Source organism: Orcinus orca, chromosome 11 (assembly GCF_937001465.1).
Source record: "Orcinus orca chromosome 11, mOrcOrc1.1, whole genome shotgun sequence".
Lineage (NCBI taxonomy): Eukaryota > Metazoa > Chordata > Mammalia > Artiodactyla > Delphinidae > Orcinus > Orcinus orca.
Genome location: NC_064569.1, coordinates 7,789,952 through 7,814,718, shown reverse-complemented (window position 1 = coordinate 7,814,718; position 24,767 = coordinate 7,789,952). Strand labels below are relative to the sequence as shown.

At 42.5% G+C, this 24,767-nt stretch overlaps 1 protein-coding gene across 1 annotated transcript in view; it reads right to left on the bottom strand.

The window, feature by feature from the left end:
• The window catches only part of A2ML1 (alpha-2-macroglobulin like 1), a 42,538-nt gene that overhangs the window by 3,629 nt on the left and 14,142 nt on the right, over positions 1 to 24,767 (bottom strand). The window contains 22 exon segments of the mRNA XM_049694904.1: positions 1,830 to 1,898; positions 2,205 to 2,295; positions 2,473 to 2,600; positions 2,983 to 3,198; positions 5,792 to 6,006; positions 7,928 to 8,084; positions 8,262 to 8,336; positions 10,914 to 11,070; positions 11,431 to 11,512; positions 11,675 to 11,851; positions 13,475 to 13,558; positions 13,921 to 13,972; positions 14,541 to 14,662; positions 15,807 to 15,933; positions 16,101 to 16,320; positions 16,944 to 17,024; positions 17,665 to 17,750; positions 19,032 to 19,223; positions 19,808 to 19,957; positions 20,417 to 20,562; positions 20,791 to 20,851; positions 23,226 to 23,453. Coding sequence (XP_049550861.1) covers positions 1,830 to 1,898; positions 2,205 to 2,295; positions 2,473 to 2,600; positions 2,983 to 3,198; positions 5,792 to 6,006; positions 7,928 to 8,084; positions 8,262 to 8,336; positions 10,914 to 11,070; positions 11,431 to 11,512; positions 11,675 to 11,851; positions 13,475 to 13,558; positions 13,921 to 13,972; positions 14,541 to 14,662; positions 15,807 to 15,933; positions 16,101 to 16,320; positions 16,944 to 17,024; positions 17,665 to 17,750; positions 19,032 to 19,223; positions 19,808 to 19,957; positions 20,417 to 20,562; positions 20,791 to 20,851; positions 23,226 to 23,453 — 2,916 coding nt within the window.

The following is a 24,767-nucleotide window of genomic DNA, read 5'->3' as shown; positions in this document are numbered from 1 at the left end:
GAAATTAGTAACAAAAAGATGGCTTTAAATATCCCATGGATTTCCCCCAAAATTAAGATATAGAACTAAATGGTAATAAAAACAATGCTTGTCAAAAATTGTGGGACAAAGACAGAGTATACTTAGAGGGAAATTTATAGTTCATATTCATCAGAAAATAAGAAAGACTAAAAATAAACAAATCGGCATTCAACTTAAGAAGTTAGACAAAGAATAGCAAAAAATGTCCTTTCCCCTTCCCTTCAGCCCAAAATAAAGAAAAGAAATAATGAAGAAATTAAGGAAACAGACCCCCCAAACCAAGCAAGCAAATAACAAAAAACAATAGAGAAGAGGAATAAAACCAAGAATAACTTGTTAAATGTGAATCAGATTGTCCTCTAGTGATGCTGATCAAGAGAAAAGGGGAGAAGATACATAGAAAAAGGAAATAATCACAGATATAATCATGACGATTGGCTTTTAGACCATTAGACTTGATGTCTCAGATTAGAAGCTGACAAAGCTGGCTGGATACACTGACCGGCCTGCCATTGCAGCCTCAGGAATGATGCCATGGAAATTAGAATCCCTAGATGCTACTCCCAGCTTGGACACTGACAAACAGGATGACTTGACAAGCATACTCACTCTATCAATTCAGCCTCAGCCTCCTTACATAGAAGGAGGGGTGCCGTGTGAGACTCAAAGAAGGTGTGTATGAAAGCATCATAAACTTTGCAAAATGTTTAAACAACTACAATATCATGATTTCAGGGGTTTTCCTGATACACTAACCAGAGTTGTCTCAAAAGAAACTATACAGGACTTACCCTAAAGAACCACCCCCTGGCAGATAAGAAAACCACAGTTAGATGAATTAGTTGGTGTGGGAGCAGAAAACATTACTAACAACAGTAAATTTTAATTGGAGATAGTCTTGTCTGTCAGTTATATAATAATGCTACCTTTCTTCCTTGCTAAATAGAGTATGATGAAATAAGCATCGTAACAGTTTTTAGAATACTACTAGTCCTTGAGAACTCCTTATTTGGTTGAAATGAAAAGTTACATACAATGTCTAATGAAAATTAATTAACATTAACATTACATTATAAAATAATAATAATAATTGCTAATGTTTATTGAGGGTTTACTCCATACCAGGTACAATTCCAAATATTTTTTCATGTCTTAAATCACTTAATTCTTTCAACCACTCTGTGAGATAGGTAACTATTTTTACCACTACCCACCCTCATTCTACAGATGAGGAAACAATCATTCAACAATTGCAGCCAATGTTAGAAGCAGGATTTTAACCCAAGCACTCTGGCATCAGAGCCTCAGCTATTAACCACTCTGTTATTCTCCAGAGCTGTCATGTTGCATGTGGGTATTAAGCCCTTGAAAGGTGGCCAGTCAGAAGTGAGATGTGCTGTCGGTGTAAAACATGTACCGGATTTCAAAGATGTAGTAAGAAAAAAGAAGAAAGGTAGATACCTCATTCACACTTTTGTATATTAATTACATGGTGAAATAAAAAAACATTTTGGGTATATAAAATTGAATAAAATATATAATTAAATTAATGTTATCTGTTTCTCTTTAATTCTTTTAATGTGGCTGCTAGAAATTTTTAAATAACACAGATGGCTCCCACTTTGTATCTGTTAGATAGTACTGTCCTGGAGATGCAAGGGGGTATTTTATGGTACATCTTGTGGTTGTGAACTCCCTCTCCCAGGTTCCTCGTCTTCGTGTATGTGACACTAGTACATGTACATTAGAAGGGAAGTTGAAAAGACACATAAGCGATCAAGTTCTTTGGTTCAGTTCCTAATCCCTACCTGTTCCAAGTAGATGTTGAGTGTGTCAGCTCCAGATTCAACCTTCTTCACCAGTGGTTGCTGGAGAAGCTGAATAAGAAAGGAGAAAAAAAAAAGGAGACTGAGAGCCAGAGCCTTCCCTATCCCCTAGAGTAATCTTCCAAAGCTCTGCCATGGTTGCAGAAACAACATATACTGTGGAAAAGGTAAGAAAAAGGAACCAAGACTGTAACAGGTTCCATATCATATATCCGGTGCACCTTTGTAGCCCATTTAGATAATAAAATCATGAGTTCTATGTATAAACCATGATGCCCATTTCACCAGCTTTTTAATGATAATTAAAAGCTATAATAATAAGCCCCCCCTCAGAGATAGAAAACAGAAGCAACTTACTAACTGATGGGTGCCTTCCATTGGACTGAACCCGGAAAGCATCTTTACTTCCACAATAACCATATTGGAAGAGCTGCGATTCCCCACATAACTGAGGGCAGAAAGAAGCAAACCTGTGTGAGTCCATTATCTTCCCTCTCGGCACACTGTACATCTGCCCCCCCCACACACACACACACATACACACACACTCTCTCTCTCTCTCTCTCTCTCTCCAGCTCAGCTTCCATGGTCTAGGTGCCCCCCACCGCACCTCCGCTGTCCTCACCTGGTATGGATGTCCAGAGCCAAGGATCGAGGTGAAGTATGTTGCTCACACCGAGCTTTCCCTATGTCCACACTAAGACTAAAGGCCTCCACACTTTTAGTAGGGAGAATATTATATCTCAGCACCGTCTAGTTGGAGGAAACAGATAACCAGATCAGAGTTGGGAAGGATTTTAAAGCTTGTTCTGTTTGATAGATAACTAATGAGAACCGACTATACAGCACAGAAAACACTACTCAGTGCACTGTGATGACCTAAATGGGATGGAAATCCAAAGAAGAGGGGATAGATGTATACATGTGGCTGATTCACTTTGCTGTACAGCAGAAAGTAACACAACATTGTAAAGCAACTTTACTCCAATAAAAAAGAAATAAAAAATAAAAAGAGGGTACGGTTCGAATGACTTTCCTTGCAAGTAAGGTAGATGAGAGAAGGTTCTACTAGAGGCAGAGATGCCCTCAGACTCTCCTTCCCAACGCACACTAGTCCTCCTGGAGCCCTGCTTACCTGCACAAAGACACAGCCCCGGCCTGAGGCCTCCAAGGTGTACACCCCAGGGATATCAGGCAGAGTCTCCTGCTGAAACACCAACCGGTTGGCAGCTTGAACGTTGAAAGTGTGCTGGAAATTCTGAGCGGATTTTACAGCCAGGTTGACTTCCTCAGACGGCGCATAGACAATAGTGGCATACTTGGCAAGAGCTTGGAGAGCAACTACAGTATCCTAAGGAAAACAATCAGGCATCAGGCATATGCTTACTGTTTTGTGGGCCATTGGAACTAACCTCCAACAACCCTGTAACCTACATACCTGATTGTTGTTCGCTAGCTTGGATGATACCTCCTCTAAGTATCTAAGAACCACATTCACCAATGCTGGGGAAGCTGACATAGAAATCATAATATCTTACCTGCATAGAAAATCACCATCAAGTCATTCTTGAACATTCATGGGTCGTTAGGCTAATTTCATATATTTATATTCAGCAATGAAACCTAGCTTCAGAACTGGCTATTGTTAGAAGTGGATCAAAGGAAATCCAAAAAAGAGTATACATATCTATATGTATAACTGATTCACTTTGCTGTACAGCAGAAACTAATGCAACATTGTAAAGCAACTATACTCCAATTTTTTTTTAATTGGTAAAAAAAAACTAAAAAAAAAAAAGAAGTGAGTGGATCACTGTTCAATATATATTTTGCAATTTCCTTATTTGGGGAAGAAACAGCAGTAACTTGATAACCCTAAAAATTACATGCTCTTCAAAGTTATTTAATTGCATAATGATCTTCTGTGGCACAGGGTATCAGGGGATCCTTGGAAAACCCCTCCTTGAAGGACAAAGCTTCTTAGCCATTATGACATGTGACAATCTTTTCTTCATCTGGGAATAAGACAGATAAACTGTTTCTAAGAGAGCATGGTATCACGTAAAAAGTGTGAGCCTTTCCTTTCTGAAAACATGATTTATATAAATTACAACTGGAGGAAAGAAAAAAAGAATGAGATATTCTGCAAAACTGTCATATCTCACTCTGTGTTATGAGAATTTCTGTTCGAAACTTTCGAAACTTTGTCAAATATCTACTGCAGAATAAAGGAACCCCACTTCTCCCTATCCCAAACAAAAAAGAACAGTCATATTTAGACATCACACTGTCATATAAAGATAGGAAGACAGGTATCAACCCAGGGGAAGCTGTGAACAAGTTATATCTGTGCAGCTTGGCCCTCTACAAACAACTTTTTGTCTATGCTCTGTGACCTGGAGCCCAGGAGGGCTTTATTCCTTGGACATGTGGAGATAATTCAAGGAATGGGACCTCACCATCACCTAAAAACCAAAGTGGGTGATATGTGACTTCTTGTAATAGCCAAGGATTTTATTGAAAAGCAACTCTGGCATATATCTGTCACTGAGAATTCTAAACATTCCATCCTCTGCTTTCTAAAATTATATAATTATTTAGGGCTCAGCAAGAAGAAGGAAATCCTTCCTGATCTTTGGCCAAGAATTTCCCTGAAATAAGGAAACATAGTACCATATAACTTTTTAAAATTCCAATTAAGTCATTACCATATGCAAGGTCTTAACATCATCTATTAATATCTACACCAGACACTCCATCTATTAAAATCTGTTCATTCTTCCAGGTCTACTTTACATGTTACATCCTCAGTGAAACTGGCCCTAATTTCAACAAGTGATACTATAATAGCTATGAGAACAAAAAATGTGTTTTCTTGTTTACCTCTGTATCATCAGTGACGTGGAAAGAGTAGGGATTTAATACTATTTACAGAACAAATGAATTAATGGCTATTCTCTTTGTGATCATCAAAGATGATTTTTATGACATTATTTGAATTTATCATACAATTCCACCTCCTTTTTTCCCTACTGCCACCCCACCAATTCGATTTCTCTTTACCCCTAACCTAGACAAATGAAATAGTCTCCTGATCTCTTCAAATCCAGTGTCTCTCTCCTCTAAATCATCCCATATCCAAGGGACAAATTAATCTTTCTGAAACAAAGTTTAAAAAAATTAATGGCTCCTCAGAATTAGGCAGAAACTGAGTCTGACATGCAAGGTCCTTCATAATATGCAGCTACCCTACCTTTTCAACTAAGTCCCTTTATGCTTCAGCTAAACCAGTTTTCCCAACAGCCATTCTACGGTTTTGCAAATGGGTGTCTCTACTCAGACTCTTCCCCCTTCCTTTCAATAGTTGCCTAAAATTTTTACATGTCCCTTTAGATCTCCCTCAAATGCCATTCCCCTGTGAAGACTTTTCTTATCCCTCAAGCTGATATGAGGTCTCTCTCCCTCTTGAAATTCAATATTTTGTACCTTTTGTATCTTTGTTCTGTAACCAGATCCTGCTATGTAATATATACAACTTTTCCTAGCTTTCTTTCTAGATTGTAAACTTTTTAAAGACTATATCTTACCAGATTTCCAATACCTGAAATAGGAGGTATACCCGTAAAATCTTGCTTTTATGCTTACAGACCCCATAATTGGCTTTCTAATTTGTGACTATGTAATACATGTCCTCTTTTCATGTAGAACATAGATCTCATGATGTTTCATATTCTACAAAGAAAGAGACTTAAATGCATATAGTACTATTTATGTGCTCAAATGACCTAATTTTATGAACCCTTCTATATATTTTTCACATGATTTTCTCCCTTTCTATAGAATGATTAGTCTCTGGACCTAGAGGGCAAGGGCGATAGTTTTTCCTCTCTCTCCACATGGGATCTAATCCTACCTGATAAGTGGCAGGAGAGCAGGCTACTTACCTGAGTGGAAGAGAACCCTCCATACGCATTTTGCTGCTTGATCAACCAAGCCACTATGCCAGCGGCCTTGTTTATCTCCTCTTGAGTCACGTTGGCTTTGCTAAGCCAGGCCAACAATACATATGCCGTAAGTTCCACATCTACAGCCTCAGGCTCAGACCAAGGGCCGGCATCTGATGATGGAGGAGGTTTGTGGCTCCAGTGAAAGGACTTTCCTATGGAGGAAAACACATAATTAGGAAACTCTTAGAAGGAAATGACTTTCCTATATTCACTTTGTAAATGCTACACCTTAAATCAGAGAAAGTACCAACCAAAAATTAATCGTGAGTTAGAAAAAAATATGTCTCAAATCTTCTGATTAATTGGCCACAATGCATATGCAAGGATGTGTGTGTGTGTACACCCACACATAATTCCCCAGGGTAAAGCTGGGAGCATCAATAAATGCATCCAGCAATAATATCAAAACCTCCCTTGTTCATTTATAAATTCTTATGTTAATGGAGATAGGTAAGTAGAAACTTCTTTTAAGAATTTATGTGTTTGGGGTCTTTTTTTTTTTTTTTTGGCTTACAAAATTAAGCCAAAAAAATTACAAAATTTTATTAATTTTAATAAATTTATTTAATTTTATTAATTTTCAGCATTTATTTTCCTTAATCCAAAATTTTGTTAATTTTCAGCATTTATTTTCCTTAATCCAAGGTCTAACATTTTAAGAAGAATAAAAATGGCAGAACATGCATAAGAACTCTGAGAAACCACAGAAGAAATGATAATGAGGGCGAGCAAATAAAATATGAGACCAAATCCCGACTCTATGACAGCCACAATGGCAGGTAACTTGAAGACAAAGCACAGCAAGTAGAAATGAGAAGAGTGGAAGCTAGAAGTCTAACTAAATATAAGGTTAGAGATAATAAATACATAGCCCACAGGAGGCCATCTAAGTGGAAGAACAAAAGAAAACATGTGAGCCTGCAATGCAAGGTAATGGAGAAGAGTTAATCACATTAAACTAATATACACCTGAGCAATAACTCCACCCACTGTCTGAGATCCCCATTCCACGACTAGAGTTGCTTATACACAGGCCAAAAAACTACCCAGAGCCCATATGAGAGGACAACTCGGCAATGACATTCGTATAAATGAAAGCTGAGATTAAATTTCTGCCTGGAAGTATAATTTTAAATAAACAGCTAGGTAAATAAAATTCATTAATAATGTATTTACTAGATCTGTTAGAATATTGAATACTTTTTTTTTTTTTTTTTTTTTGGCCACACCACGTCACTTGCGGGATCTTAGTTCTCCGGCTGGAGATTGAACCTCTGCCCTCAGCAATGAAAGCGCCGAGTCCTAACCCCTGGACCGCCAGGGAATTTCCAGAATATCAAATATTATTCTAAATACATCCAAAAGTTTGAAAAGGACCTTGAGAAATCTCCAAGTTCAAGTCATACCCCATCAAACTCCATGATTTTTTTTTTTTTTTGCGGTACGTGGGCCTCTCACTGTTGTGGCCTCTCCCATTGCGGAGCACAGGCTCCAGACGCACAGGCTCCAGACGCGCAGGCTCAGCGGCCACGGCTCACGGGCCCAGCCGCTCCGCGGCATATGGGATGTTCCCGGACTGGGGCACGAACCCATATCCCCTGCATCGGCAGGCAGACTCTCAACCACTGCGCCACCAGGGAAGCCCAAGGTCCATGATTTTACACCAAAGAATTGTTAAATATCTGCAAAAGGGTGCTTCTCCAATGCCAATACATTTTCTGACTAACTTCTACCATCTATTTTCTCTTCACGTTAAAAATATAACATGCCTTTGAGGACTTTCAGGGGCTTTCCCGCAAAACTGTTAACAATGATTTTATGACTTAACTTTTACTAAAATGAATCCTAGAATTGAATATATGTGGGACTACGGAGACTAGGGAAATTTTTCACATATTTTCACAATTTCAAAACACTCCTGGGATTTCCCTGGCGGTCCAGTGGTTAGCACTCAGCGTTTTCACTGCGGTGGGCCCAGGTTCAATCCCGCAAGCCACATAGCATGGCCAAAAATAAATAAATAAAATAAAATAAAAACAAGAAAGCAAAAAATTCCTAACATGGCCAACATACCTGAGATGATAGCCTGTTGATCTAGCTTTTCAAGAAGAATCTTTCTGCTCTTCATATCCCCAGCCAGAGTGAAAGTATAAGCTAGTAGGGCCTGTGTGTAGGGGGTGGTGAAGACAGAACCCTTGAGACACTGCAGACCCTGACTCACCATCGTGTCCTAAAAAGTGAAGATGAAGAACTGAATTTATAAGGCATTCCTTTTAAAACGGGCAATGATAAGGAAATCATATCCTCTTTTGAGTTTAAAAGGCTGGCTAGGGACAAAAATAGGTGACTTTCTCTAGAAACAGGCATGATCAGGAGAGTGTCAAGGGGAGGAGCTAGAGGAACTCACATCTGTGGTCTTTCCCATCTCCAGCAACGCAGCCGTGATGTAGGCAGTCAAGGAGACCTTGTCATCAACTCCACCCTGGATGGAAACGGAGATAGGAAGTCAGGGCAGCAGCCAGCACATGAAGAATTGCATGCACATTGCAAAAAGGTGTCCCCTCTGAACAGATGAATTATTTTTTCTTTTTTTAAAAAAGCACTCCTGGGGCTTCCCTGGTGGTCCAGTGGTTAAGACTCTGAGCTCCCAACGCAGGGGACCCGCGTTCCATCCCTGATCAGGGAACTGGATCCCTCATGCCTCAACTAAAGATGCCGCACGCAGCAACAAAGATCCTGAGTGCTGTAACTAAGACCTGGCACAGGCAAATAAATAAATAATTTTTTTTTTTTTTAAAGCGCTCCTTTCCACAGGCTGACCGCAGCCCCAAGCCTCCAGGACACACAGTGGAGGGGAGAACTGGCTGGACTTCAATAACTGCACACCCTTATATGGTAACCTGCAAGAAGTAACATGAGGTCTTCAGCTCTGAGTGGGTATTTAGGAAACCCAAGATAAGGTGTTAGGAAGGATAACAGGTTTGAAAAAAGGGGGGTGAGGAGGTGGGATAAGGAGAAAATCTCTTATTCTCAGATTTTTTACTGAATCTGAGATTCCCCCAAATGGACGGTCCCCTCGAGTGGCATAAAGCCCAGCTTCTTCTCCAGGGGAGAATAGGTAACCCCTTCCTTGATTAATGCCTTTCACAGAAGGATATTAGCAATTTTTTAAAAAATATATGTAATCTAAATTACTATCTTTGTTCTATAGATAAGAGTACCAACACTTAAAATGGTTAAATAGTTTGTTCAAGAATACACACTGTGGGCTTCCCTGGTGGCACAGTGGTTAAGAATCTGCCTGCCAATGCAGGGGACAAGGGTTTGAGCCCTGGTCCGGGAAGATCCCACATGCCACAGAGCAACTAAGCCCGTGTGCCACAGCTACTGAAGCCCGCGCGCCTAGAGCCCATGCTCCGCAACAAGAGAAGCCACCACAGTGAGAAGCTCGTGCACCACAACGAAGAGTAGCCCCCGCTCGCCACAACTAGAGAAAAGCCTGCGCACAGCAACGAAGACCCAACACAGCCAATGAAATAAAATAAATAAATTTATATTAAAAAAATACACAACTAATAAGCTGAAGGACTGGGATTTGAACCCAGTGGGTTTAACTCTGGAGCTCCCGATAAGGACCGAACCACCAAGCTTGACAACATAAATGATGAGTTTCTTGAGAGACTGGCTGGCTCTGGTAAGATAGGAGGAAGAAAAACCTCTAGGATCTTGTTCTAGTCACGTCCTAGCTTGTACTACTCCCCCATATGGGGGACACTGGGAAGATCCTGCATAAGGAACACTAATGAATCATATAGAGATTTCGTTTTCAATGCTCAAGATTTTCTTTTAATTGAATTTTTTTTTTCGGCTGCAACGCACAACATGCAGGATCTTAGTTCCCAGACCAGGGATTGAACCCATGCCCCTGCAGTGGAAGTGCAGAGTCCTAACCACTGGACTTCCAGGGAAGTCCCAGTGCTCAAGATTTTTAATCCAGGTCCTGGAATAGCAATGATTCCTCTAGGAAAGTTGGTACAGTCTTTTTCTCACTCGGACTGCTCTGAATTGAACAAGCTGCCCGCACCCGGACACCTTGCTGTGTTGGGAAAGGTCAGGCAGTGCAGTGAATCGGCAGGAACAGTGCCCCTGGAATCCAAGTGCTGTGGTTCAAATTACAGTCCTGCCGCCCACTAGCATTCACCTCAGGCAGTTTACTTAACCCCTGCACCTAGTTTCTTCATCTGTAAAATGGAATTTATAATGATATGCCAGTGCTTAGCATGTTGATTTGTTGTAAACATTAAATATGAATATCCGATAGAGTACTTAGTACCTGCCAGAGAGTAAACCCCTTACAAAAGACACTGGGCTGTCTAGGAGTCCCCACCAGAGGAAATGGCTTTGCTTCAGACTTAGGGAAACAGTAAAAGGCTCAGAGATCTTCTAGTCCAGTGGTTCTCAAACTTTAGCAAGTATCAGGGTCACCCAGAGGGCTTGTTAAAACACAATTGCTGCCCTTACTCCCAGAGTTCCTCAGAGTAGGTCTGGGGTGAGAGCTGGAATTTGTATTTCTTTTCTTTTCTTTTTTTTTAAGATTTTTTTGATTTTTTTTAAAAAGATTTTTAAAGTCTTTATTGAATTTGTTACAATATTGCTTCTGTTTTATATTTTGTTTTTTTAGCCGCAAGGCATGTGGGATCTTAGGTCCCGGACCAGGGTTAGAACCCATACCCGCTGCATTGGAAGGCAAAGTCTTAAACACTTGGACCACCAGGGAAGTCCCTGGAATTTGCATTTCAAACAAGTTCTCAGGTGGTGCCAATGCTGCCGATCTGGGGACCATACTTTGAGAACCATATTCTAGTACATATTCTCATTTTACAGATGTGGAAGCTGAATGCTCAGACTGGTTAAGAATAATGACCAAGGTCACCCAGAGCCAGGCCTGAGACCTGAAGAACCGACTCTCAGGCCAGTGCTCTCTTGATTCTTCTTACTCAGAGGTACAAGTTCCTCCCAGACACAGTAGTGGGCTGTGGGCCCCTGGGCAGGTCCGCACCTTCATAGTTGTGTGAATGAGCTCTCCCACATTGGCATAGCAGCCATTGGAGAGCTGGTTTCCCGCCATCCACCTGAGAGCATCCTGGACGTTCCTGTCATCAATGAAGATGAATCTCTGAGCCTGGTCAAAGCATTTGGTGACAAAGGCTGTCAGCCTGTATGGGTGAAGAGGGAAATGTGGCATGGGGGTGGATTTCCAGGGGAGGGTGCAATAGTTCCACAGTTTATTCTGTTGAATGGTTCCAGAAGGGGAGTTGAGGAAACATAATGCCATAGGAAGCTTGGAAAAGGGAGGCATTAATTGGCATTCATGGGGACAAGAACTGGGAGGTACAAGGTCAGAGAGAAGAGTAAGGGGCTTGACCATACATGAAGCTGAAATAAACAGTATTAAAGTTGTAGAGGATAGAAAGCAAGAAGGAATGGGGTTAAGGGGAGAGGTAGAGGAATAATTCCAAAGGGTTCAGGAATTATGCTCTGGGGTACAGAACTCATGGGGAAGTGGGCAACATTACCATGTGTTTCCATTTTCATCCTGCTCCCCAAAGGCACTGTAGGATCCGTTCCTGTGTTTGTACATCAGCTCCCTCTGGTACCCTGGGAAGCCAGATGTGGTTTTAGATGACAGTGATAACTTCAAAAAACACCCCCATGGCTTTCAAGGATGAGGGACACTTCAGGGGCTGAACTTCCCTGAGTCTTATCACCGATCATAGGCGCTAGACAAGGTGTCCAAGAAGAAAGAGTGAACCAACTCACCTAGCCTCAGGAAATCCACTGCTCGAGACTTGATTTCCTCAGTCAGCATCCCTGTCTTCTGCAGGTACTGCAAGACGTAAATGATGGGAGCGAACAAGAGCATGTTCTGCTCCCCACAGCCCTTTGGCATCTGCACCAGACTGTCTAGGTTCTTCAGGGCTGTGCCCATGATGTCCCCTGGGATCCAAAAGGAGAGGGAAGGAAGGTGGTGGCAGAAGAAGGAACCCTTAAGAGTTATTATCATACATTTAACAAACACGTATTCACTATCATTTAGTGAGTCCCTACTCTGTGACCTTGGGGGCAACAGTCTCCACCTCGAAGAGCCCATAGTCAGGGGGGGCAAACAATTACAATACATTGCAATGCTAATTTATTATAAGCAAGTATAACATATATAATATCGGGTATGTACAAGGTGCTGGAGTTCACAGAGAGGTATGTAGGCCACCTGAGGGCGTTCATGGCTTTTAAGAAGCTGATGAGGTTTGTAACAAAACCTGCAATGCTTAGTCTCAATCTCTAAGTGCCTCCACTGCATATAAATACATCACCCTCCAAATCACCAAGTCTCTCCCAAACACACACACACTCCTGATACGCTTTTCCACGTTATGTCTCTTGACCCCTCCATTTACTTCACAAGCCAGTAAGCCTGACATAAGTGACTCATGAACATCTGCACTTCAGTCATTGAGTTCAATTCAAATGTGCAAATATGTACTGAAAGTCAACTGCAGGAAATGTACTAAAAACAAACATGAAAAAGACATGGCCCTTGTCCTCAAGGATCCCTTAATGCAGTGTGGAAGAAAGACAGACAGTGAGCTATAATACAGTGAGGTGAGTGCTGTACCAGAGGTATGAATCAAATACAGCCAAAACGGAGACATTTTAACCTGGAAGGGATGTGGGTAGGGGGTTAGAGTACAGAAAGAACCTAACATGTATAGGCCTTCTACTATGTGCAAGATATTGTGCTGGGAAATTTATTATATTTAATCTTTACACCAATCCTGAAAGGTAGGTTATTATCACTGTCTTACAGAAGGGAAAAGAAGGATCGAAATTTTGGGGGGTTTTTTTTTTTTTGCGGTACGCGGGCCTCTCACTGTCGTGGCCTCTCCCGTCGCAGAGCACAGGCTCCGGACGCGCAGGCGCAGCGGCCATGGCTCACGGGCCCAGTCGCTCCACGGCATGTGGGATCTTCCCGGACCGGGGCACGAACCCGTGTCCCTTGCATCAGCAGGCGGACTCTCAGCAACTGCGCCACCAGGGAAGCCCCGAAATTGTTCATTAACTTATCCAAGTTCACATGGCTATTAAACGGCAGAACTGGGATCCTAAGCCAGTTTGATACAACTTTCAGGCTCATGTTTTTCTATTTGTTCCCTCTCCTTGCCTAAAGAAGTGTCATGTCCTATGTAAATATGGTTGAATCTTCCCAAAACTGTACTCAAATATATGAAGTCCTCATTTTTAAATGGTTCCTGCAAACATTTCGTCTCCCCTCCACCCAATTTATAGACCTAAACCTAAATACATATCAAGCTTCAACGACCTTTAACTTCCTCCTGCCCAGACTCTTTGCTGTTTTTAACCAGAGTATACGTCTATCTAATCCCACCTGCACTGCACAGGCTGTATTTGCCCACTTTGTAAAATAAGCTGTTCTTCCTTCACCACTTCTAATCTACCATACCTTCCTCCAGGTAGGGCCATAGACCTCAACCCATGCCACACCTTGGCAGCCTCTGGCCCCATTTTTCCTTTTTGAGCCGAGAATCTCTGGTTGCTTACCGTGAACAGAAACATAAGCCTTGGCTGAATCAGGAACAACATCCACAGGGACCTCCAGGGAGATGGATTCTGAAGCCACTTTTCCTATGAGGGGCAGAGAAAAGGTAAAACAATAAAAGGTGGAAATAGTGGGGGTTCTCACACCCAAACCACAGAAAAAATTGCCGTAATCCAGGGTTTTCTATACCCAGTGCTTTCCGTGGGTTGGAGGTAGATTTTTTTACCCTATTCACAGTGGTCTTTGCTGAAAATAAATTCCAGCGAGAGACATAACTGTGCTGTACATTTTCTCTTCTTCATCCTGCCTTTCAGCTACTTGGCCCCATTGGGAATGGCACCCCTAGACTCTCCTATTTCTTCTTGTCCTGTATATTTCTCCTTTTGCCTAAGAAGATCTCCTGTTGCTAAGGGAATTCTCACACCAACCCCTCTCTGTGTTCACTCACCTTTGGGGCACAACAGTGAGCTGTGTGTCTTCTCCACAAGGACTCCTTCTGGCTGACATGGAGAGAGACAAGGATGGGTGAAAAAACATAGATGAGTATCAGGGCAGGTGGCACTGAAGGAATAGGAAGGGGAAGGGAAACGGGGAGAAGAGGCCCTGCCTGCGCTCCAGGGCTTCACTCAGAACTGGAGAGAACAGAGCTTCTCTTTGACATTCAGAAGGACTCCATTTCAACCCAGGGAGGGGTCTCTCAGTAAAATTCTTTCTAGGCTAGAGCTAAGGATAAGTTTAGGAAACTTCTAAGAGACAGGATTGACAATGGGGTTCATGATGACAGGAAGCAGCGAATGATGACATTAGGGATTTTCTTAGGAGAAACTAACATTCATTGAGTGTCTACAAAGTAACAGGTACTGTATTAGGTACTTCCATAGACCATCAGTATGGGTTAAGCAAGTAGTTAAGGGCAGAAGGGGGTCAGGGAAGGATAAAGATGAGCTACCTGATTGGAGTTGGAGTAAGACTGCTGCAAGAGACTAACTGACATGGTTAGACACACACTGAACATCCCTGGCTTGGTTGCTGCCTCTACCTCTGAAGTTAGGCCTGCAGAAAACTCACCTTGACCAGAACTGGTTTGATGAGTGTGTCACTCTGGCCCTTTTCTGGAACAAACCCCTTCTGGTCCCCACAGAGTTCATTTAAGTCCAGAATATTAGTGCTGATGGTGAAGTTTACATGACCTGAGAAGAAAGAGGGCAAAAGGAAGACATCAGCCCTATTGGCAGAGGTACTAATGAGGTCTCTTCCCCTCTAGACTAGTGCTTCTTAAACTTAACGGCAAAACTTAATGGCATACAAATCACCTGCGGCTCTCTTCTGTTACAATACAAACTCTATTTCAGTATATCCGGGGTGGGGCCCACATTCTGCGGTAGGTGGCCTCTAAGGGACCCCAGTGATCCCTGCCTCCTGATACTTACACTGTTTTGTAATCCCCTCTCCTTGCCTGTGGGCTGGATTTAGTGATTCGCTTCTAATGGAGAGGATAGGGCAGAAGCAATGAGATGTCACGGCTGAGCTTAGGTTATAAAAAAGACTGCAGCTTCTGTCTCAGGTGCACTCTTCCTCTCAAGCCACGAACTCTGGAGGAAGCCAGCTGTCATGTCATGAGGCAGCCCAGTGGGGAGATTCATGTGATGGGAAACTGAAGGAGGCCACTAGCCAACACCTGAGGCCAAGAACTGCAGCCTTCAGTCTAACAGTCCATGAGGATCAAAGGCTTTGGAATGAGCTTGGACGTGGGTTCTCTCCTGGGCAAGTCTTTGGATGAGAACACAGCCCTGGCTGAACTTCATGAGAGACCTTGGGCAAGAGGCACCCAGCTAAACTGCACAAATTACTGACCCACAGAAACTGTGTGATAATAAATGTTTGTTCTTTTAAGCTGCTAAATTTTAGGGTAATTTGTTAAGCAGCAGTAGATAACTAATACACCCAAAGACTGTACTTTGAGTTGCAAGGACTTAATCCAAGAGCAAATGACATCTCATAGGATTATTGTGATGATTAAATGAGTTAATTCATGTAAAACACTTAGGACAGTGCCTGGCCCATAGTAAGTATTTGACTAGTAACATATCACTTGTCCTGGCGTAAATATTAAAATCTCCCTCTTTCACTCTCAAAATAGTCCAGTGTGGATAATGTTTTGGTCATCTACCAAAGAATATTCGCTTATTTTTTTATAACATAGACTTAGGAGGGAGAAAAACAGAGGCAAACACAAAGAAGAGGAAAGAGAAAACAAAGCAAATACAGTAGAGGAAAGGGTAGAGTTCTCAGTCTCTGTGCTTTCCTTGCCCATCTGCCACTTCCTTCTCTTACCCAGTTTGACAGCTGTGATATTCCAGTGATAGGATTCTGATTCATCAGCACAGAGACAGCTGGAGGCCTGAGAGTCTGTCCCTGGTTCCACCTGGTACTCCTCTGATTTAGCCAGGTTAGTCTGAACCTGAAGGGGATATTTGAGTGATAAAGGGTCGGAGTAAAGGAGACAATACACAGAGGTTTAGGAAAATATGGGCGCAGAGACACCGACATCTCATTTCTTTCTCAGGGAAAATTGGTACGCTTCCAGTTTAGGGACTGACACCTGCTTCTTGCATCCCCAGCTCTTACCCAGATGCACTCCTTCAGATAATTGAAGATGGTGGCAGTCAGACGAAAGGATTCTCCACGAACTACCGAGTAAGGGAGAGTCAGATCAACAAAGAATGGCTTGAAGGCAGTCAGTCCAACAGTGGGTGAAAGACCAAAGCCTCTGGACTGGGAAGTGCAAAAAGTCATGGCCTTCCATGTGGTGATGGTATCAGGAACTGTGACGCGGACAGACTTGTCCCTGAGTTACTGTGAGAATACAAGAACCCAGGTGAAGCAGACAGCAGGAGAAAGGCATTTGGGAATTAAGCTACAAATTTGTCTGCAGAAGTGAATATTTCGTTGCTGTTGTGCGTGGGGGAAAAAGCAAAAAGGCAACCGCAATGGTGGCCCACATGAATCTCAGAGTGTGAATCTTCGAGTGAGGATGTACAAGTATGGGAGAAGGGGGGGTGTCTGAGGATGTGAGGAGGGGAGCATGTGTGGGTGGGCATCTGTGTGCAAACATACCTGTAAGAGAGCCCAGTGCCCTCTGAATTGGTGAGAATATGCCTTCTTAGGGTTTGTCAAAATGAGGTGGTAAGCAGTGGGCAAGAACCAAACTAATATCAAGATGTGCCTTTCCGTTTGTGTGGCCCTGCAGTGAGAATGCACTGTCTGCACTGTGCAAATGTGAAGACGTGTGAATTTGTTTTGAGTGATTGTATGTAACTGTTTAAGAATCCAGGGAAAGAAACACGTTCTCATATCCCCATTAAACCTTCTTGGCTTGAGACTTAGGTTCATTAGAAATTATCTGAGTCAGTTCTCTGCTGAATCTACACCGTATGTATAATTTTGTTATACCTTTTAGGCATCACTTACCCAACAGGAAACAGATCCCAGAGCCAAGTCTCCGGGAAGTACTGACGAACCTGAGAATCCTCTGGCTCAATTGGTGGTCTCCTGGAAGTTGAATAGAGTTCTGAGGGGACTAAGAACAAGGGAAAAAGCAGAAGACTTATGTCATGTGATAAACTGAGGTGGAGAGAAAACCAGCAAGAAATTCAGAGGGAAGCAGAGAACATCCAGTCTGAGATAAGGACAGCTAGTGAGCCTGCGCTCTAGAGCCCGAGAGCCACGACTACTGAGCCCTCGTGCCACAACTAATGGAGGCCGCACGCCTAGAGCCCATGCTCCGCAACAAGAGAAGCCACCTCAACGAAGAGTAGCCCCCGCTCGCCGCAAATAGAGAAAGCCCATGAGCAGCAATGAAGACCCAACACAGCCAAAAATAAAAAGATTAGTTTTTAAAAAAAAGAGAGAGAGATGAGGAGGAAGGACCACTGAGGAACTGACTGGTCGTGAGGCTATCGGGAAATGACAGACATGGACGTCTGGCCAGGGAATGAGTAGATAAGGGCTTCAGGCTTCAAAAGCCCTCCCCAGAGACAGAGAGAGAGAGTGAGATCCTAGGGAAACTGCCTTCATCTATAACCCACAATCCATTATCATTCTGGCTACTGGCTCAGTGCAAGAATAGGAGGCAAAGAGGGAGTTTTCAGAGTTCCATGATGCTAAATATCTCAGTGAATCTGCAAGCCACAGAGGCAGCTTACCTCTCTCTGAAATTCGGTAACTGCAGTCTGTCTTCTTGATTTCGGCGTTGGACAGTATTTTCAGGCCCACATCCTGAGAGGCACCAAAGGGACCAGAGAATGAAGAGTTAAGGGGGTCCTCTCCCTTACTACAAGGGCTACTGCCTTGAAATTTCACCCTCAAAGGGTTAAACTAACACATTCTTTGCCTATTAATTGTAAGACCAATACTCAGCCACCAAGACTGGTTCACTTCTAGTCCAGCTAGTGTGAAAGCTTTTCAATTAAACTTATTTCATTGTGTTTATATATATAGAGAGAGATAGATGTATTATGCATATGTATGTACACACATATACATACGTTTTTGCAAAATGATCACAACAAGTCTAGTTAACATCCATTACCATATATAATTACAAAAAATTTTTTTCTTGTGATGAGGACTTTTAAGATCTATTCTCTAGCAACTTTCAAATATGCTATACAGTATCACTAACTATAGTCACTATGCTGTACGTTACATTCCCAAGACTTATGCATTTTATAACTGGAAGTTTGTACCTTTTGACTACCTTCACCCATTTTACCCCCCTCCACCTCCCACCTCTAGCAACTACCAATCTATTCTCTGTATCTATGAGCTTGTTTCATTGCTGTTGTTGTTGTTGTTGTTGTTAGATCCCACATATAAGTGAGATCATACGATATTTGTCCTTCTCTGTCTGACTTATTTCACTTAGCATAATGCCCTCAAGGTCCATCCAGGTTGTTGCAAATGGCAAGATTTCATTCTGTTTTTGGCTGAATAGTAGTATTCCATTTATGTCATCGTTCAATATGTTTAATACTTCTTCCAAACGTTAGTAAATGTATCCTGATTATTTGATTTGGACTGAATTTTCTAAGGGCAGAGACCATATCAGCTCAATCAATTCAACAAAAATATATTGAGCATTATGAAGGATCAGGCATTATAGAGAATACAAAGATGAACAAGACCCACTTCCTGACCTCGGAGACCTCCTGATCAGATGTGGGCTAAAGCATCCCAAACTTCTGCGGATAAAATAGGTGCAGTAGCTTTCATAAGAGAGACTTCTGGTCTACCTCTTTTCATTTTCCTTCTTGGCTGATCCCATGGAAGTCAGTGTTTGGAGACCCCAGAGAGAGGACTAGTGTATAGCCTCAGACAGTAGGTGACTTCTACAAGCATGAGGACCAAGTGAGGCTGCCTTACCCGTCAGGAGTTTCTTTCAAGATTTTGCCCCTGCCAGTGCCCATATGACTCTGCCTGCTTTATTAGATGTGGGCTTTCCTTTCCCCCTCCCACCACAGTTGTTTCTATGAGAACAAAATGGGTAAGAATATTTACCTGGAAAAACTGGAAAAGAGCTATGCTTTGAGGGAACGAAGGCCTCCATAGATAAGTACGCCTGCCCCAACGCTCCTCGGGCAGTACACCAATGCGGGGCTGGGAAAACTCCCGTGGGTCAAACCCTGGACAGTCATATTCAGCCACCTGATAGGGGTAGTGACCATACCAGAATGGGAACATACGATAGACCTGAGAAAAGACAGAAAAGGAAATAAATTTTTTTTTCTTAAGAAAATAAAATATTGACATAGTGAAATCAGTTGAGAAACTTCTCTCAGATTCTCATTCTGGTGGCACAGTTTACTGCTCTTGTATTATTTCTCTTCATTATTCCAGAATTTCTTCCATCATAACCCCTTCCTCTAGTTCATCTTTTTTCATAATCTGTCACCCTCATCTCCTATTTCATCTTTCCTGATACTGATCGCTGTGACCGTATTAACCGTGTCTGTCTCATATCATCATTTCTTTCTCTTTTTTTTTTTCCTTTGGCCGTGACGCATGGCTTGTGGGATCTTAGTTCCCTGACCAGGGATTGAACCTGGGCCCACGGCAGTGAAAGCACAGAGTCCTAACCACTGGACTGCCAGGGAAGTCCCCATATCATCATTTCTACATTCATTTCCACACCAGCTTTGCTACCACCTTGTGGAGATGCAATATTTCCCTGAGACTCTCTTTCCCACTGCCTGGAATCCATCTCTTAATTCTGATACTGTCAGTCTGTCTTCTCTGTTGACTCCCTCTTGCCACCACGTCAGCAGGCCACTCACAGAGCTGTTGCTCAGCTCACTCTCTGGTCTAAGGAGCAAGACACTCTCGTCCACGGCCCGGATCGCACACAGGGACTGGGGAGCTGCCTGCAGCTGCAGGTCCACATCTGCTCCTGGAAGCTGCTGGGAAGGTGAGAAGCCAAGGGAAACCTGGGGAAGAGAAAAGGATAATGTGGGGATCAGGTCAGCCTGGAGAGGAGGAGAAACAGTCATCACCCATATGCCCTAAGTATGGTCCCCAGCTCACTCCCTCATTTTTATACTGATTTTTCTTTGTAAAGTATTGCCCTTTAGAAACAGTGTCTTGTAAAACAATTGGAAAAACTAAGCAGCACGGTAGAATAATGTAGAAAGTTTCAAAGACAGAAAGTAGAAAGAAAGAGAATTTGTGGAATAGCTATACAGAACACGTGACTTCCCAGCATGACCTTTTAAAAGAAGCGGGAGAGCAGGAGAGTTCAACAGACCATGCGAAAGATAGAGAACATGATATCCAGCTTCAATATTAACTCCTTCTTTCCCCACCCCTGCCTTATCTCCAACCCCAGCATACACAGGCTCTCTCTCTATGTCCAGACATTTCCTTCACCCTCTTCAACGCCATTTTACCTGATTGTCAAAGCACATCTCCACTGAGAACTGAATTTTGTCTGCTATAACACCTCCTCCGGGAAAAATGGCATACATCACCAGGGAAGGATCAGGGGCTAGTCTGGAGTTGAAGGTCAATGAGAGAGAGAAGGAGCTTTTCAGTCCTGAAAGGGAAGAGGGGATATTCAGGAATGGGAGTACACACTCACCTACCAATGACATCCAACCCTGTGTTTGCATTTCTTCCTGAGCCAGCTGCAGGCCTCATGGTGCAGGTCTTCTGTGGTTACTGTTATGGTCTGTTCTCATTGCTCTTACTCTTGCTTCTAGTATAAGAACTATTTCTTGGAAATTTAAAGTTTAAGTATTCCAAGAGGTGCATGAACACTCACCTTTCCTCTCAGACTTCAGGCGTTTCTGCCCCTCCATCTCCAAATTCCCTTTCCCTATTAACTAAGGAAGAGAAAAAGAAGTCATCAACAACACAGAAGTTAGAGGAGCTTAGCCTTGGCCCAATCCCTGCATCTCTCCATAAGGAGAGGCTCCTTTCGTAGTTCTGGACCCCAGGTCAGTACTTCATGGAGCATCCTTCAGCTTGTCAAATGTTGGATGGTACCAAGAACCCTGATGACTCTTCCTCCAGTTGGAGGTCTGTGACAACCACGGGGTGGGTGGGAGGAGACAAAGGCCACCACTGCCACGGAGCCAGAGAGAATACATAGCTGACACCATTTCTTGAAGATCTCTAAGCTTTATTCTTTTATAATCCTTGTAACATAAAGTCTACTAAAATCCATCCTTACAACCTTTTATTTAAAACAAATTTTTTTTATTGAAGTGTAGTGGATTTACTATGTCGTGCCAATCTCTGCTGTGCAGCAAAGTGACTCAGTTGTACACATACAGACATTCTTTTTTTATATTCTTTTCCATTATGGTTCATCGCATAGTTCCCTGTGCTCTACAGTAGGACCTTGTTGTTTATCCATCTAAATGTAATAGTTTGCATCTACCAACCCCAAACTCCCAGTCCATCCCTCTCCCTCCCCCCTCCCCTTAGTAACCACAAGTCTGATCTCTATGTCTGTGAGTCTGTTTCTGTTTCTTACAACCTTTTAAAACTTATCACTCAATTGAAAATTCGGTGGAGGGTAAAGGGGTTGGGGATAAATTAGGAGTTTGGGACTAACATATACACACTACTATATATAAAATAAATAACCAACAAGGACATATTCATAGCACAGAGAACTATAAATATTTTGTAATAACCTATAAGGGAAAAGAATCTGAAACAGAATTTATATATATACAAATTATATACATATATATATATATAAATAACTGAATCATGTTGTTGTACACCTGAAACTAACACAACACTGTAAATCAACTATACATCAATAAAAAATTTTTTTAAAAAATTCAGTGGAAATGAGTATACCTTGAAATTGTCTTGAGTCCTTCTGACATTTGACTCTCTGGAGGAGAAATCTCTTTTTAACTCTCCCTTCCTCTTCACTCTCCCTTGAAACTGAATTCACTGAGACGCCTTCTAAGCAGGCAGGCATCTCGGGCTCCAGTCAAGGGCTCTCTGGCCAGTTTCTCAGACTATCTTCCACACCAAGCAGCCCCAACTCCACTTTTCTCCTATAGGCCTCGCCACACTTCTGTCCCGAAGACAGTACATGTATTACCACTCTGCCTTATTATTTCCCACCTACCTCTCCTCATTCTGTTATTTAGGATGATTGTTTTAACTTGATGAAGACACTGGAATGATTCAGGGGGAGAAATTCTCTCAGAGACTTTAAGGAGATGATAAGGGAATAAAGAGACTCTGGACCATCAAACCCAAGGTTCACATGAGTCTAAGTTCCTCACGATCATCAAGATGACCAGTAAAACTGCTTGCCTTTATATTTCTTTCAGTCTACAAGTTGTGACTTTATTTCCCCAGCAGAGCTGCTATCAATGTTAATTTTTTTTTTGCGGTACGCGGGCCTCACATTGTTGTGGCCTCTCCCGTTACGGAGCACAGGCTCTGGACGCGCAGGCTCAGCGGCCATGGCTCACGGGCCCAGCCGCTCCGCAGCATGTGGGATCTTCCAGGACCGGGGCACGAACCCGCGTTCCCTGCATCAGCAGGCGGACTCTCAACCACTGCACCACCAGGGAAGGGAAGCCCTCGATGTTAATTTTTAACCCTATGTCATCTATTTAAAAATACTGACCAATGAAACACAGAATGAAATTTATTCTGAGTTGCCATCCCCTCCTCAACCTCCCTCTTACCCCATCCACCGGGCTCCCTTTCAGCCCTGGTCAGCAACATTGTCTCATTTATTCCTAGTTTTATTTCCCCACACAATTTCCCTGGACTCCTGTTCAAAATCTCTTTATTCCCCATTTCCCCCCATCTTTTATACCTATATAAACACAGTGGCCACTGGCCACATGTGACTACTGGAGCCCATGAAATGTAACTAGTCCAAACTCCTTTAAGTATAAAATACATACTTTGAGTTTCAAAGATTTGCAATGCAGCTGAAACACAGAATGTAAAATATCTATTAATAATTTTTTATGTTGACTTCATGTGGAAATGATCATATGTTGGATATACTAGGTTAGACAAAATATATTTTAAAAGTTAGTTTCCTCTGTTCTTTTAATTTTTTTAATGTGGCTTCTAAAAATTTAGAAATTATCTACGTGGCTTGCATTATATCTCTATCCAGACTGTCTGTTCACCCCGTCTAGCTCACTGTCTTTATTCCCTTTCCTTCCCAACACACTCTCACCCATCCCCATTTCCCAGTCTCACATAGTAGGAGAAGATGACTTCCTGGTCAGGTTCTGCATCAGCTGGATCGATGTAATACTCCACCAGCACTTCCTGGGGCCGGCCACATTCCAAGATGCCATTTGGCCGGTGGAGGGCAAGGAAGCTGCGAGTTGTGCTGTAGAAGGGGTCCAGGTACAGGTAGGCATTGTGGTAGTAAGGAGGCATTTCTTCTGAATCATATGCCGTTTCTTCCAATTCGAACATGCCCTGAGAAAGAGAGAGAGAGAAAAAAAGGCCTTAAAATTCATGTACCCCAACCATATTGACCCCATGGACTTGTTATGATTCTCAAATCTGTACTGCCTAAGAATGGCATGTAGATATTTCACTAGAGGTTCAACCAAGAATATTTGAGGAGTCCATAATAGTGGTTATATGCAGCAGCATGTTGGTACAAAGGGGAGTAAAATAAGGGCTGAATTATAGTTGTCAGGAAGCAGGAAATTGTGGCTGATATACCTTCACAGACTGAAGCAGGGAAGAGATAACTGTGACTAAGAAATTAAAGGATATATCTCAGAGGTAAGAAAACTAGTTATAGAGGATAATAATCATTTCTAAGTGGAGTGATTGAATGATGCCTAGAGTACAGAAATACATAAATTAGCCAGAGCAGAAATAATATGTATTTGCTTGAGTAGTGTAGCTGGATGATTGCATTAAAGGCTTCAATTCTTCATCCCTCCCCATAGCAACATCCTTTTTTATAGTTTTTTTTTTCTTAATTTTATTTATTTTATTTGGTTGCACCAGGTCTTAGCTGGGGCAAGCAGGCTCCTTAGTTGTGGCTTGCCGGATCCTTTAGTTGAAGCACACGTTCTCCTTAGTTGCGGCCGGCGGGCTCCTTAGTTGTGGCATTCGAACTCTTAGTTGAAGCATGCATGTGGGATCTAGTTCCACGACCAGGGATCGAACCCAGGCTCCCTGCATTGGGAGCGCAGAGTCTGAACCACTGCACCACCAGGGAAGTCCACTTTACCAAGTGTGCCCTTTTAGTCTAACTGTGGACCTACCATGTGACTTGTTCTTGGGAATGGGTGTTAGCATACGCAAGATAAGTAGAGCCTTAGAAAAGCCCTTGAACGTCTGCTTTGCTCTTGCATGTCTGCTTTCGCTCTTGCATCGCTTCACTGCCATGGGAATATACCTGGGCTAGCTCGGTGGATTGTGAGACGTGTGGAGCGCCAGCCTACAGTCAGCTGACCTACAGACAAGGAAGTCCACCAAGATCGGTAGAGCTGCCCTTCTGTCTAACCAGCTACAGGAGCAATAAACACTTCCTGTTGTGTACACTAAAGTTCTGTAGTTGTCTGCTAAGCAGTAGTGTGTGGCAACTGATAACTGATACAAGTAACCTTCCCTATAAGTTATGCAAAACCTAGAATTCTCTTCTTTGTTATTTTAATGAGCAACAGAAAGAGGGAAAAGGGGAATAGGAGGAAGAAGATGACTCTGAACCACTTTTTCCTCCCTAATCTGATTTCAAATAAAGGATCAGATAGAGATGGAGTTAAGTTATAA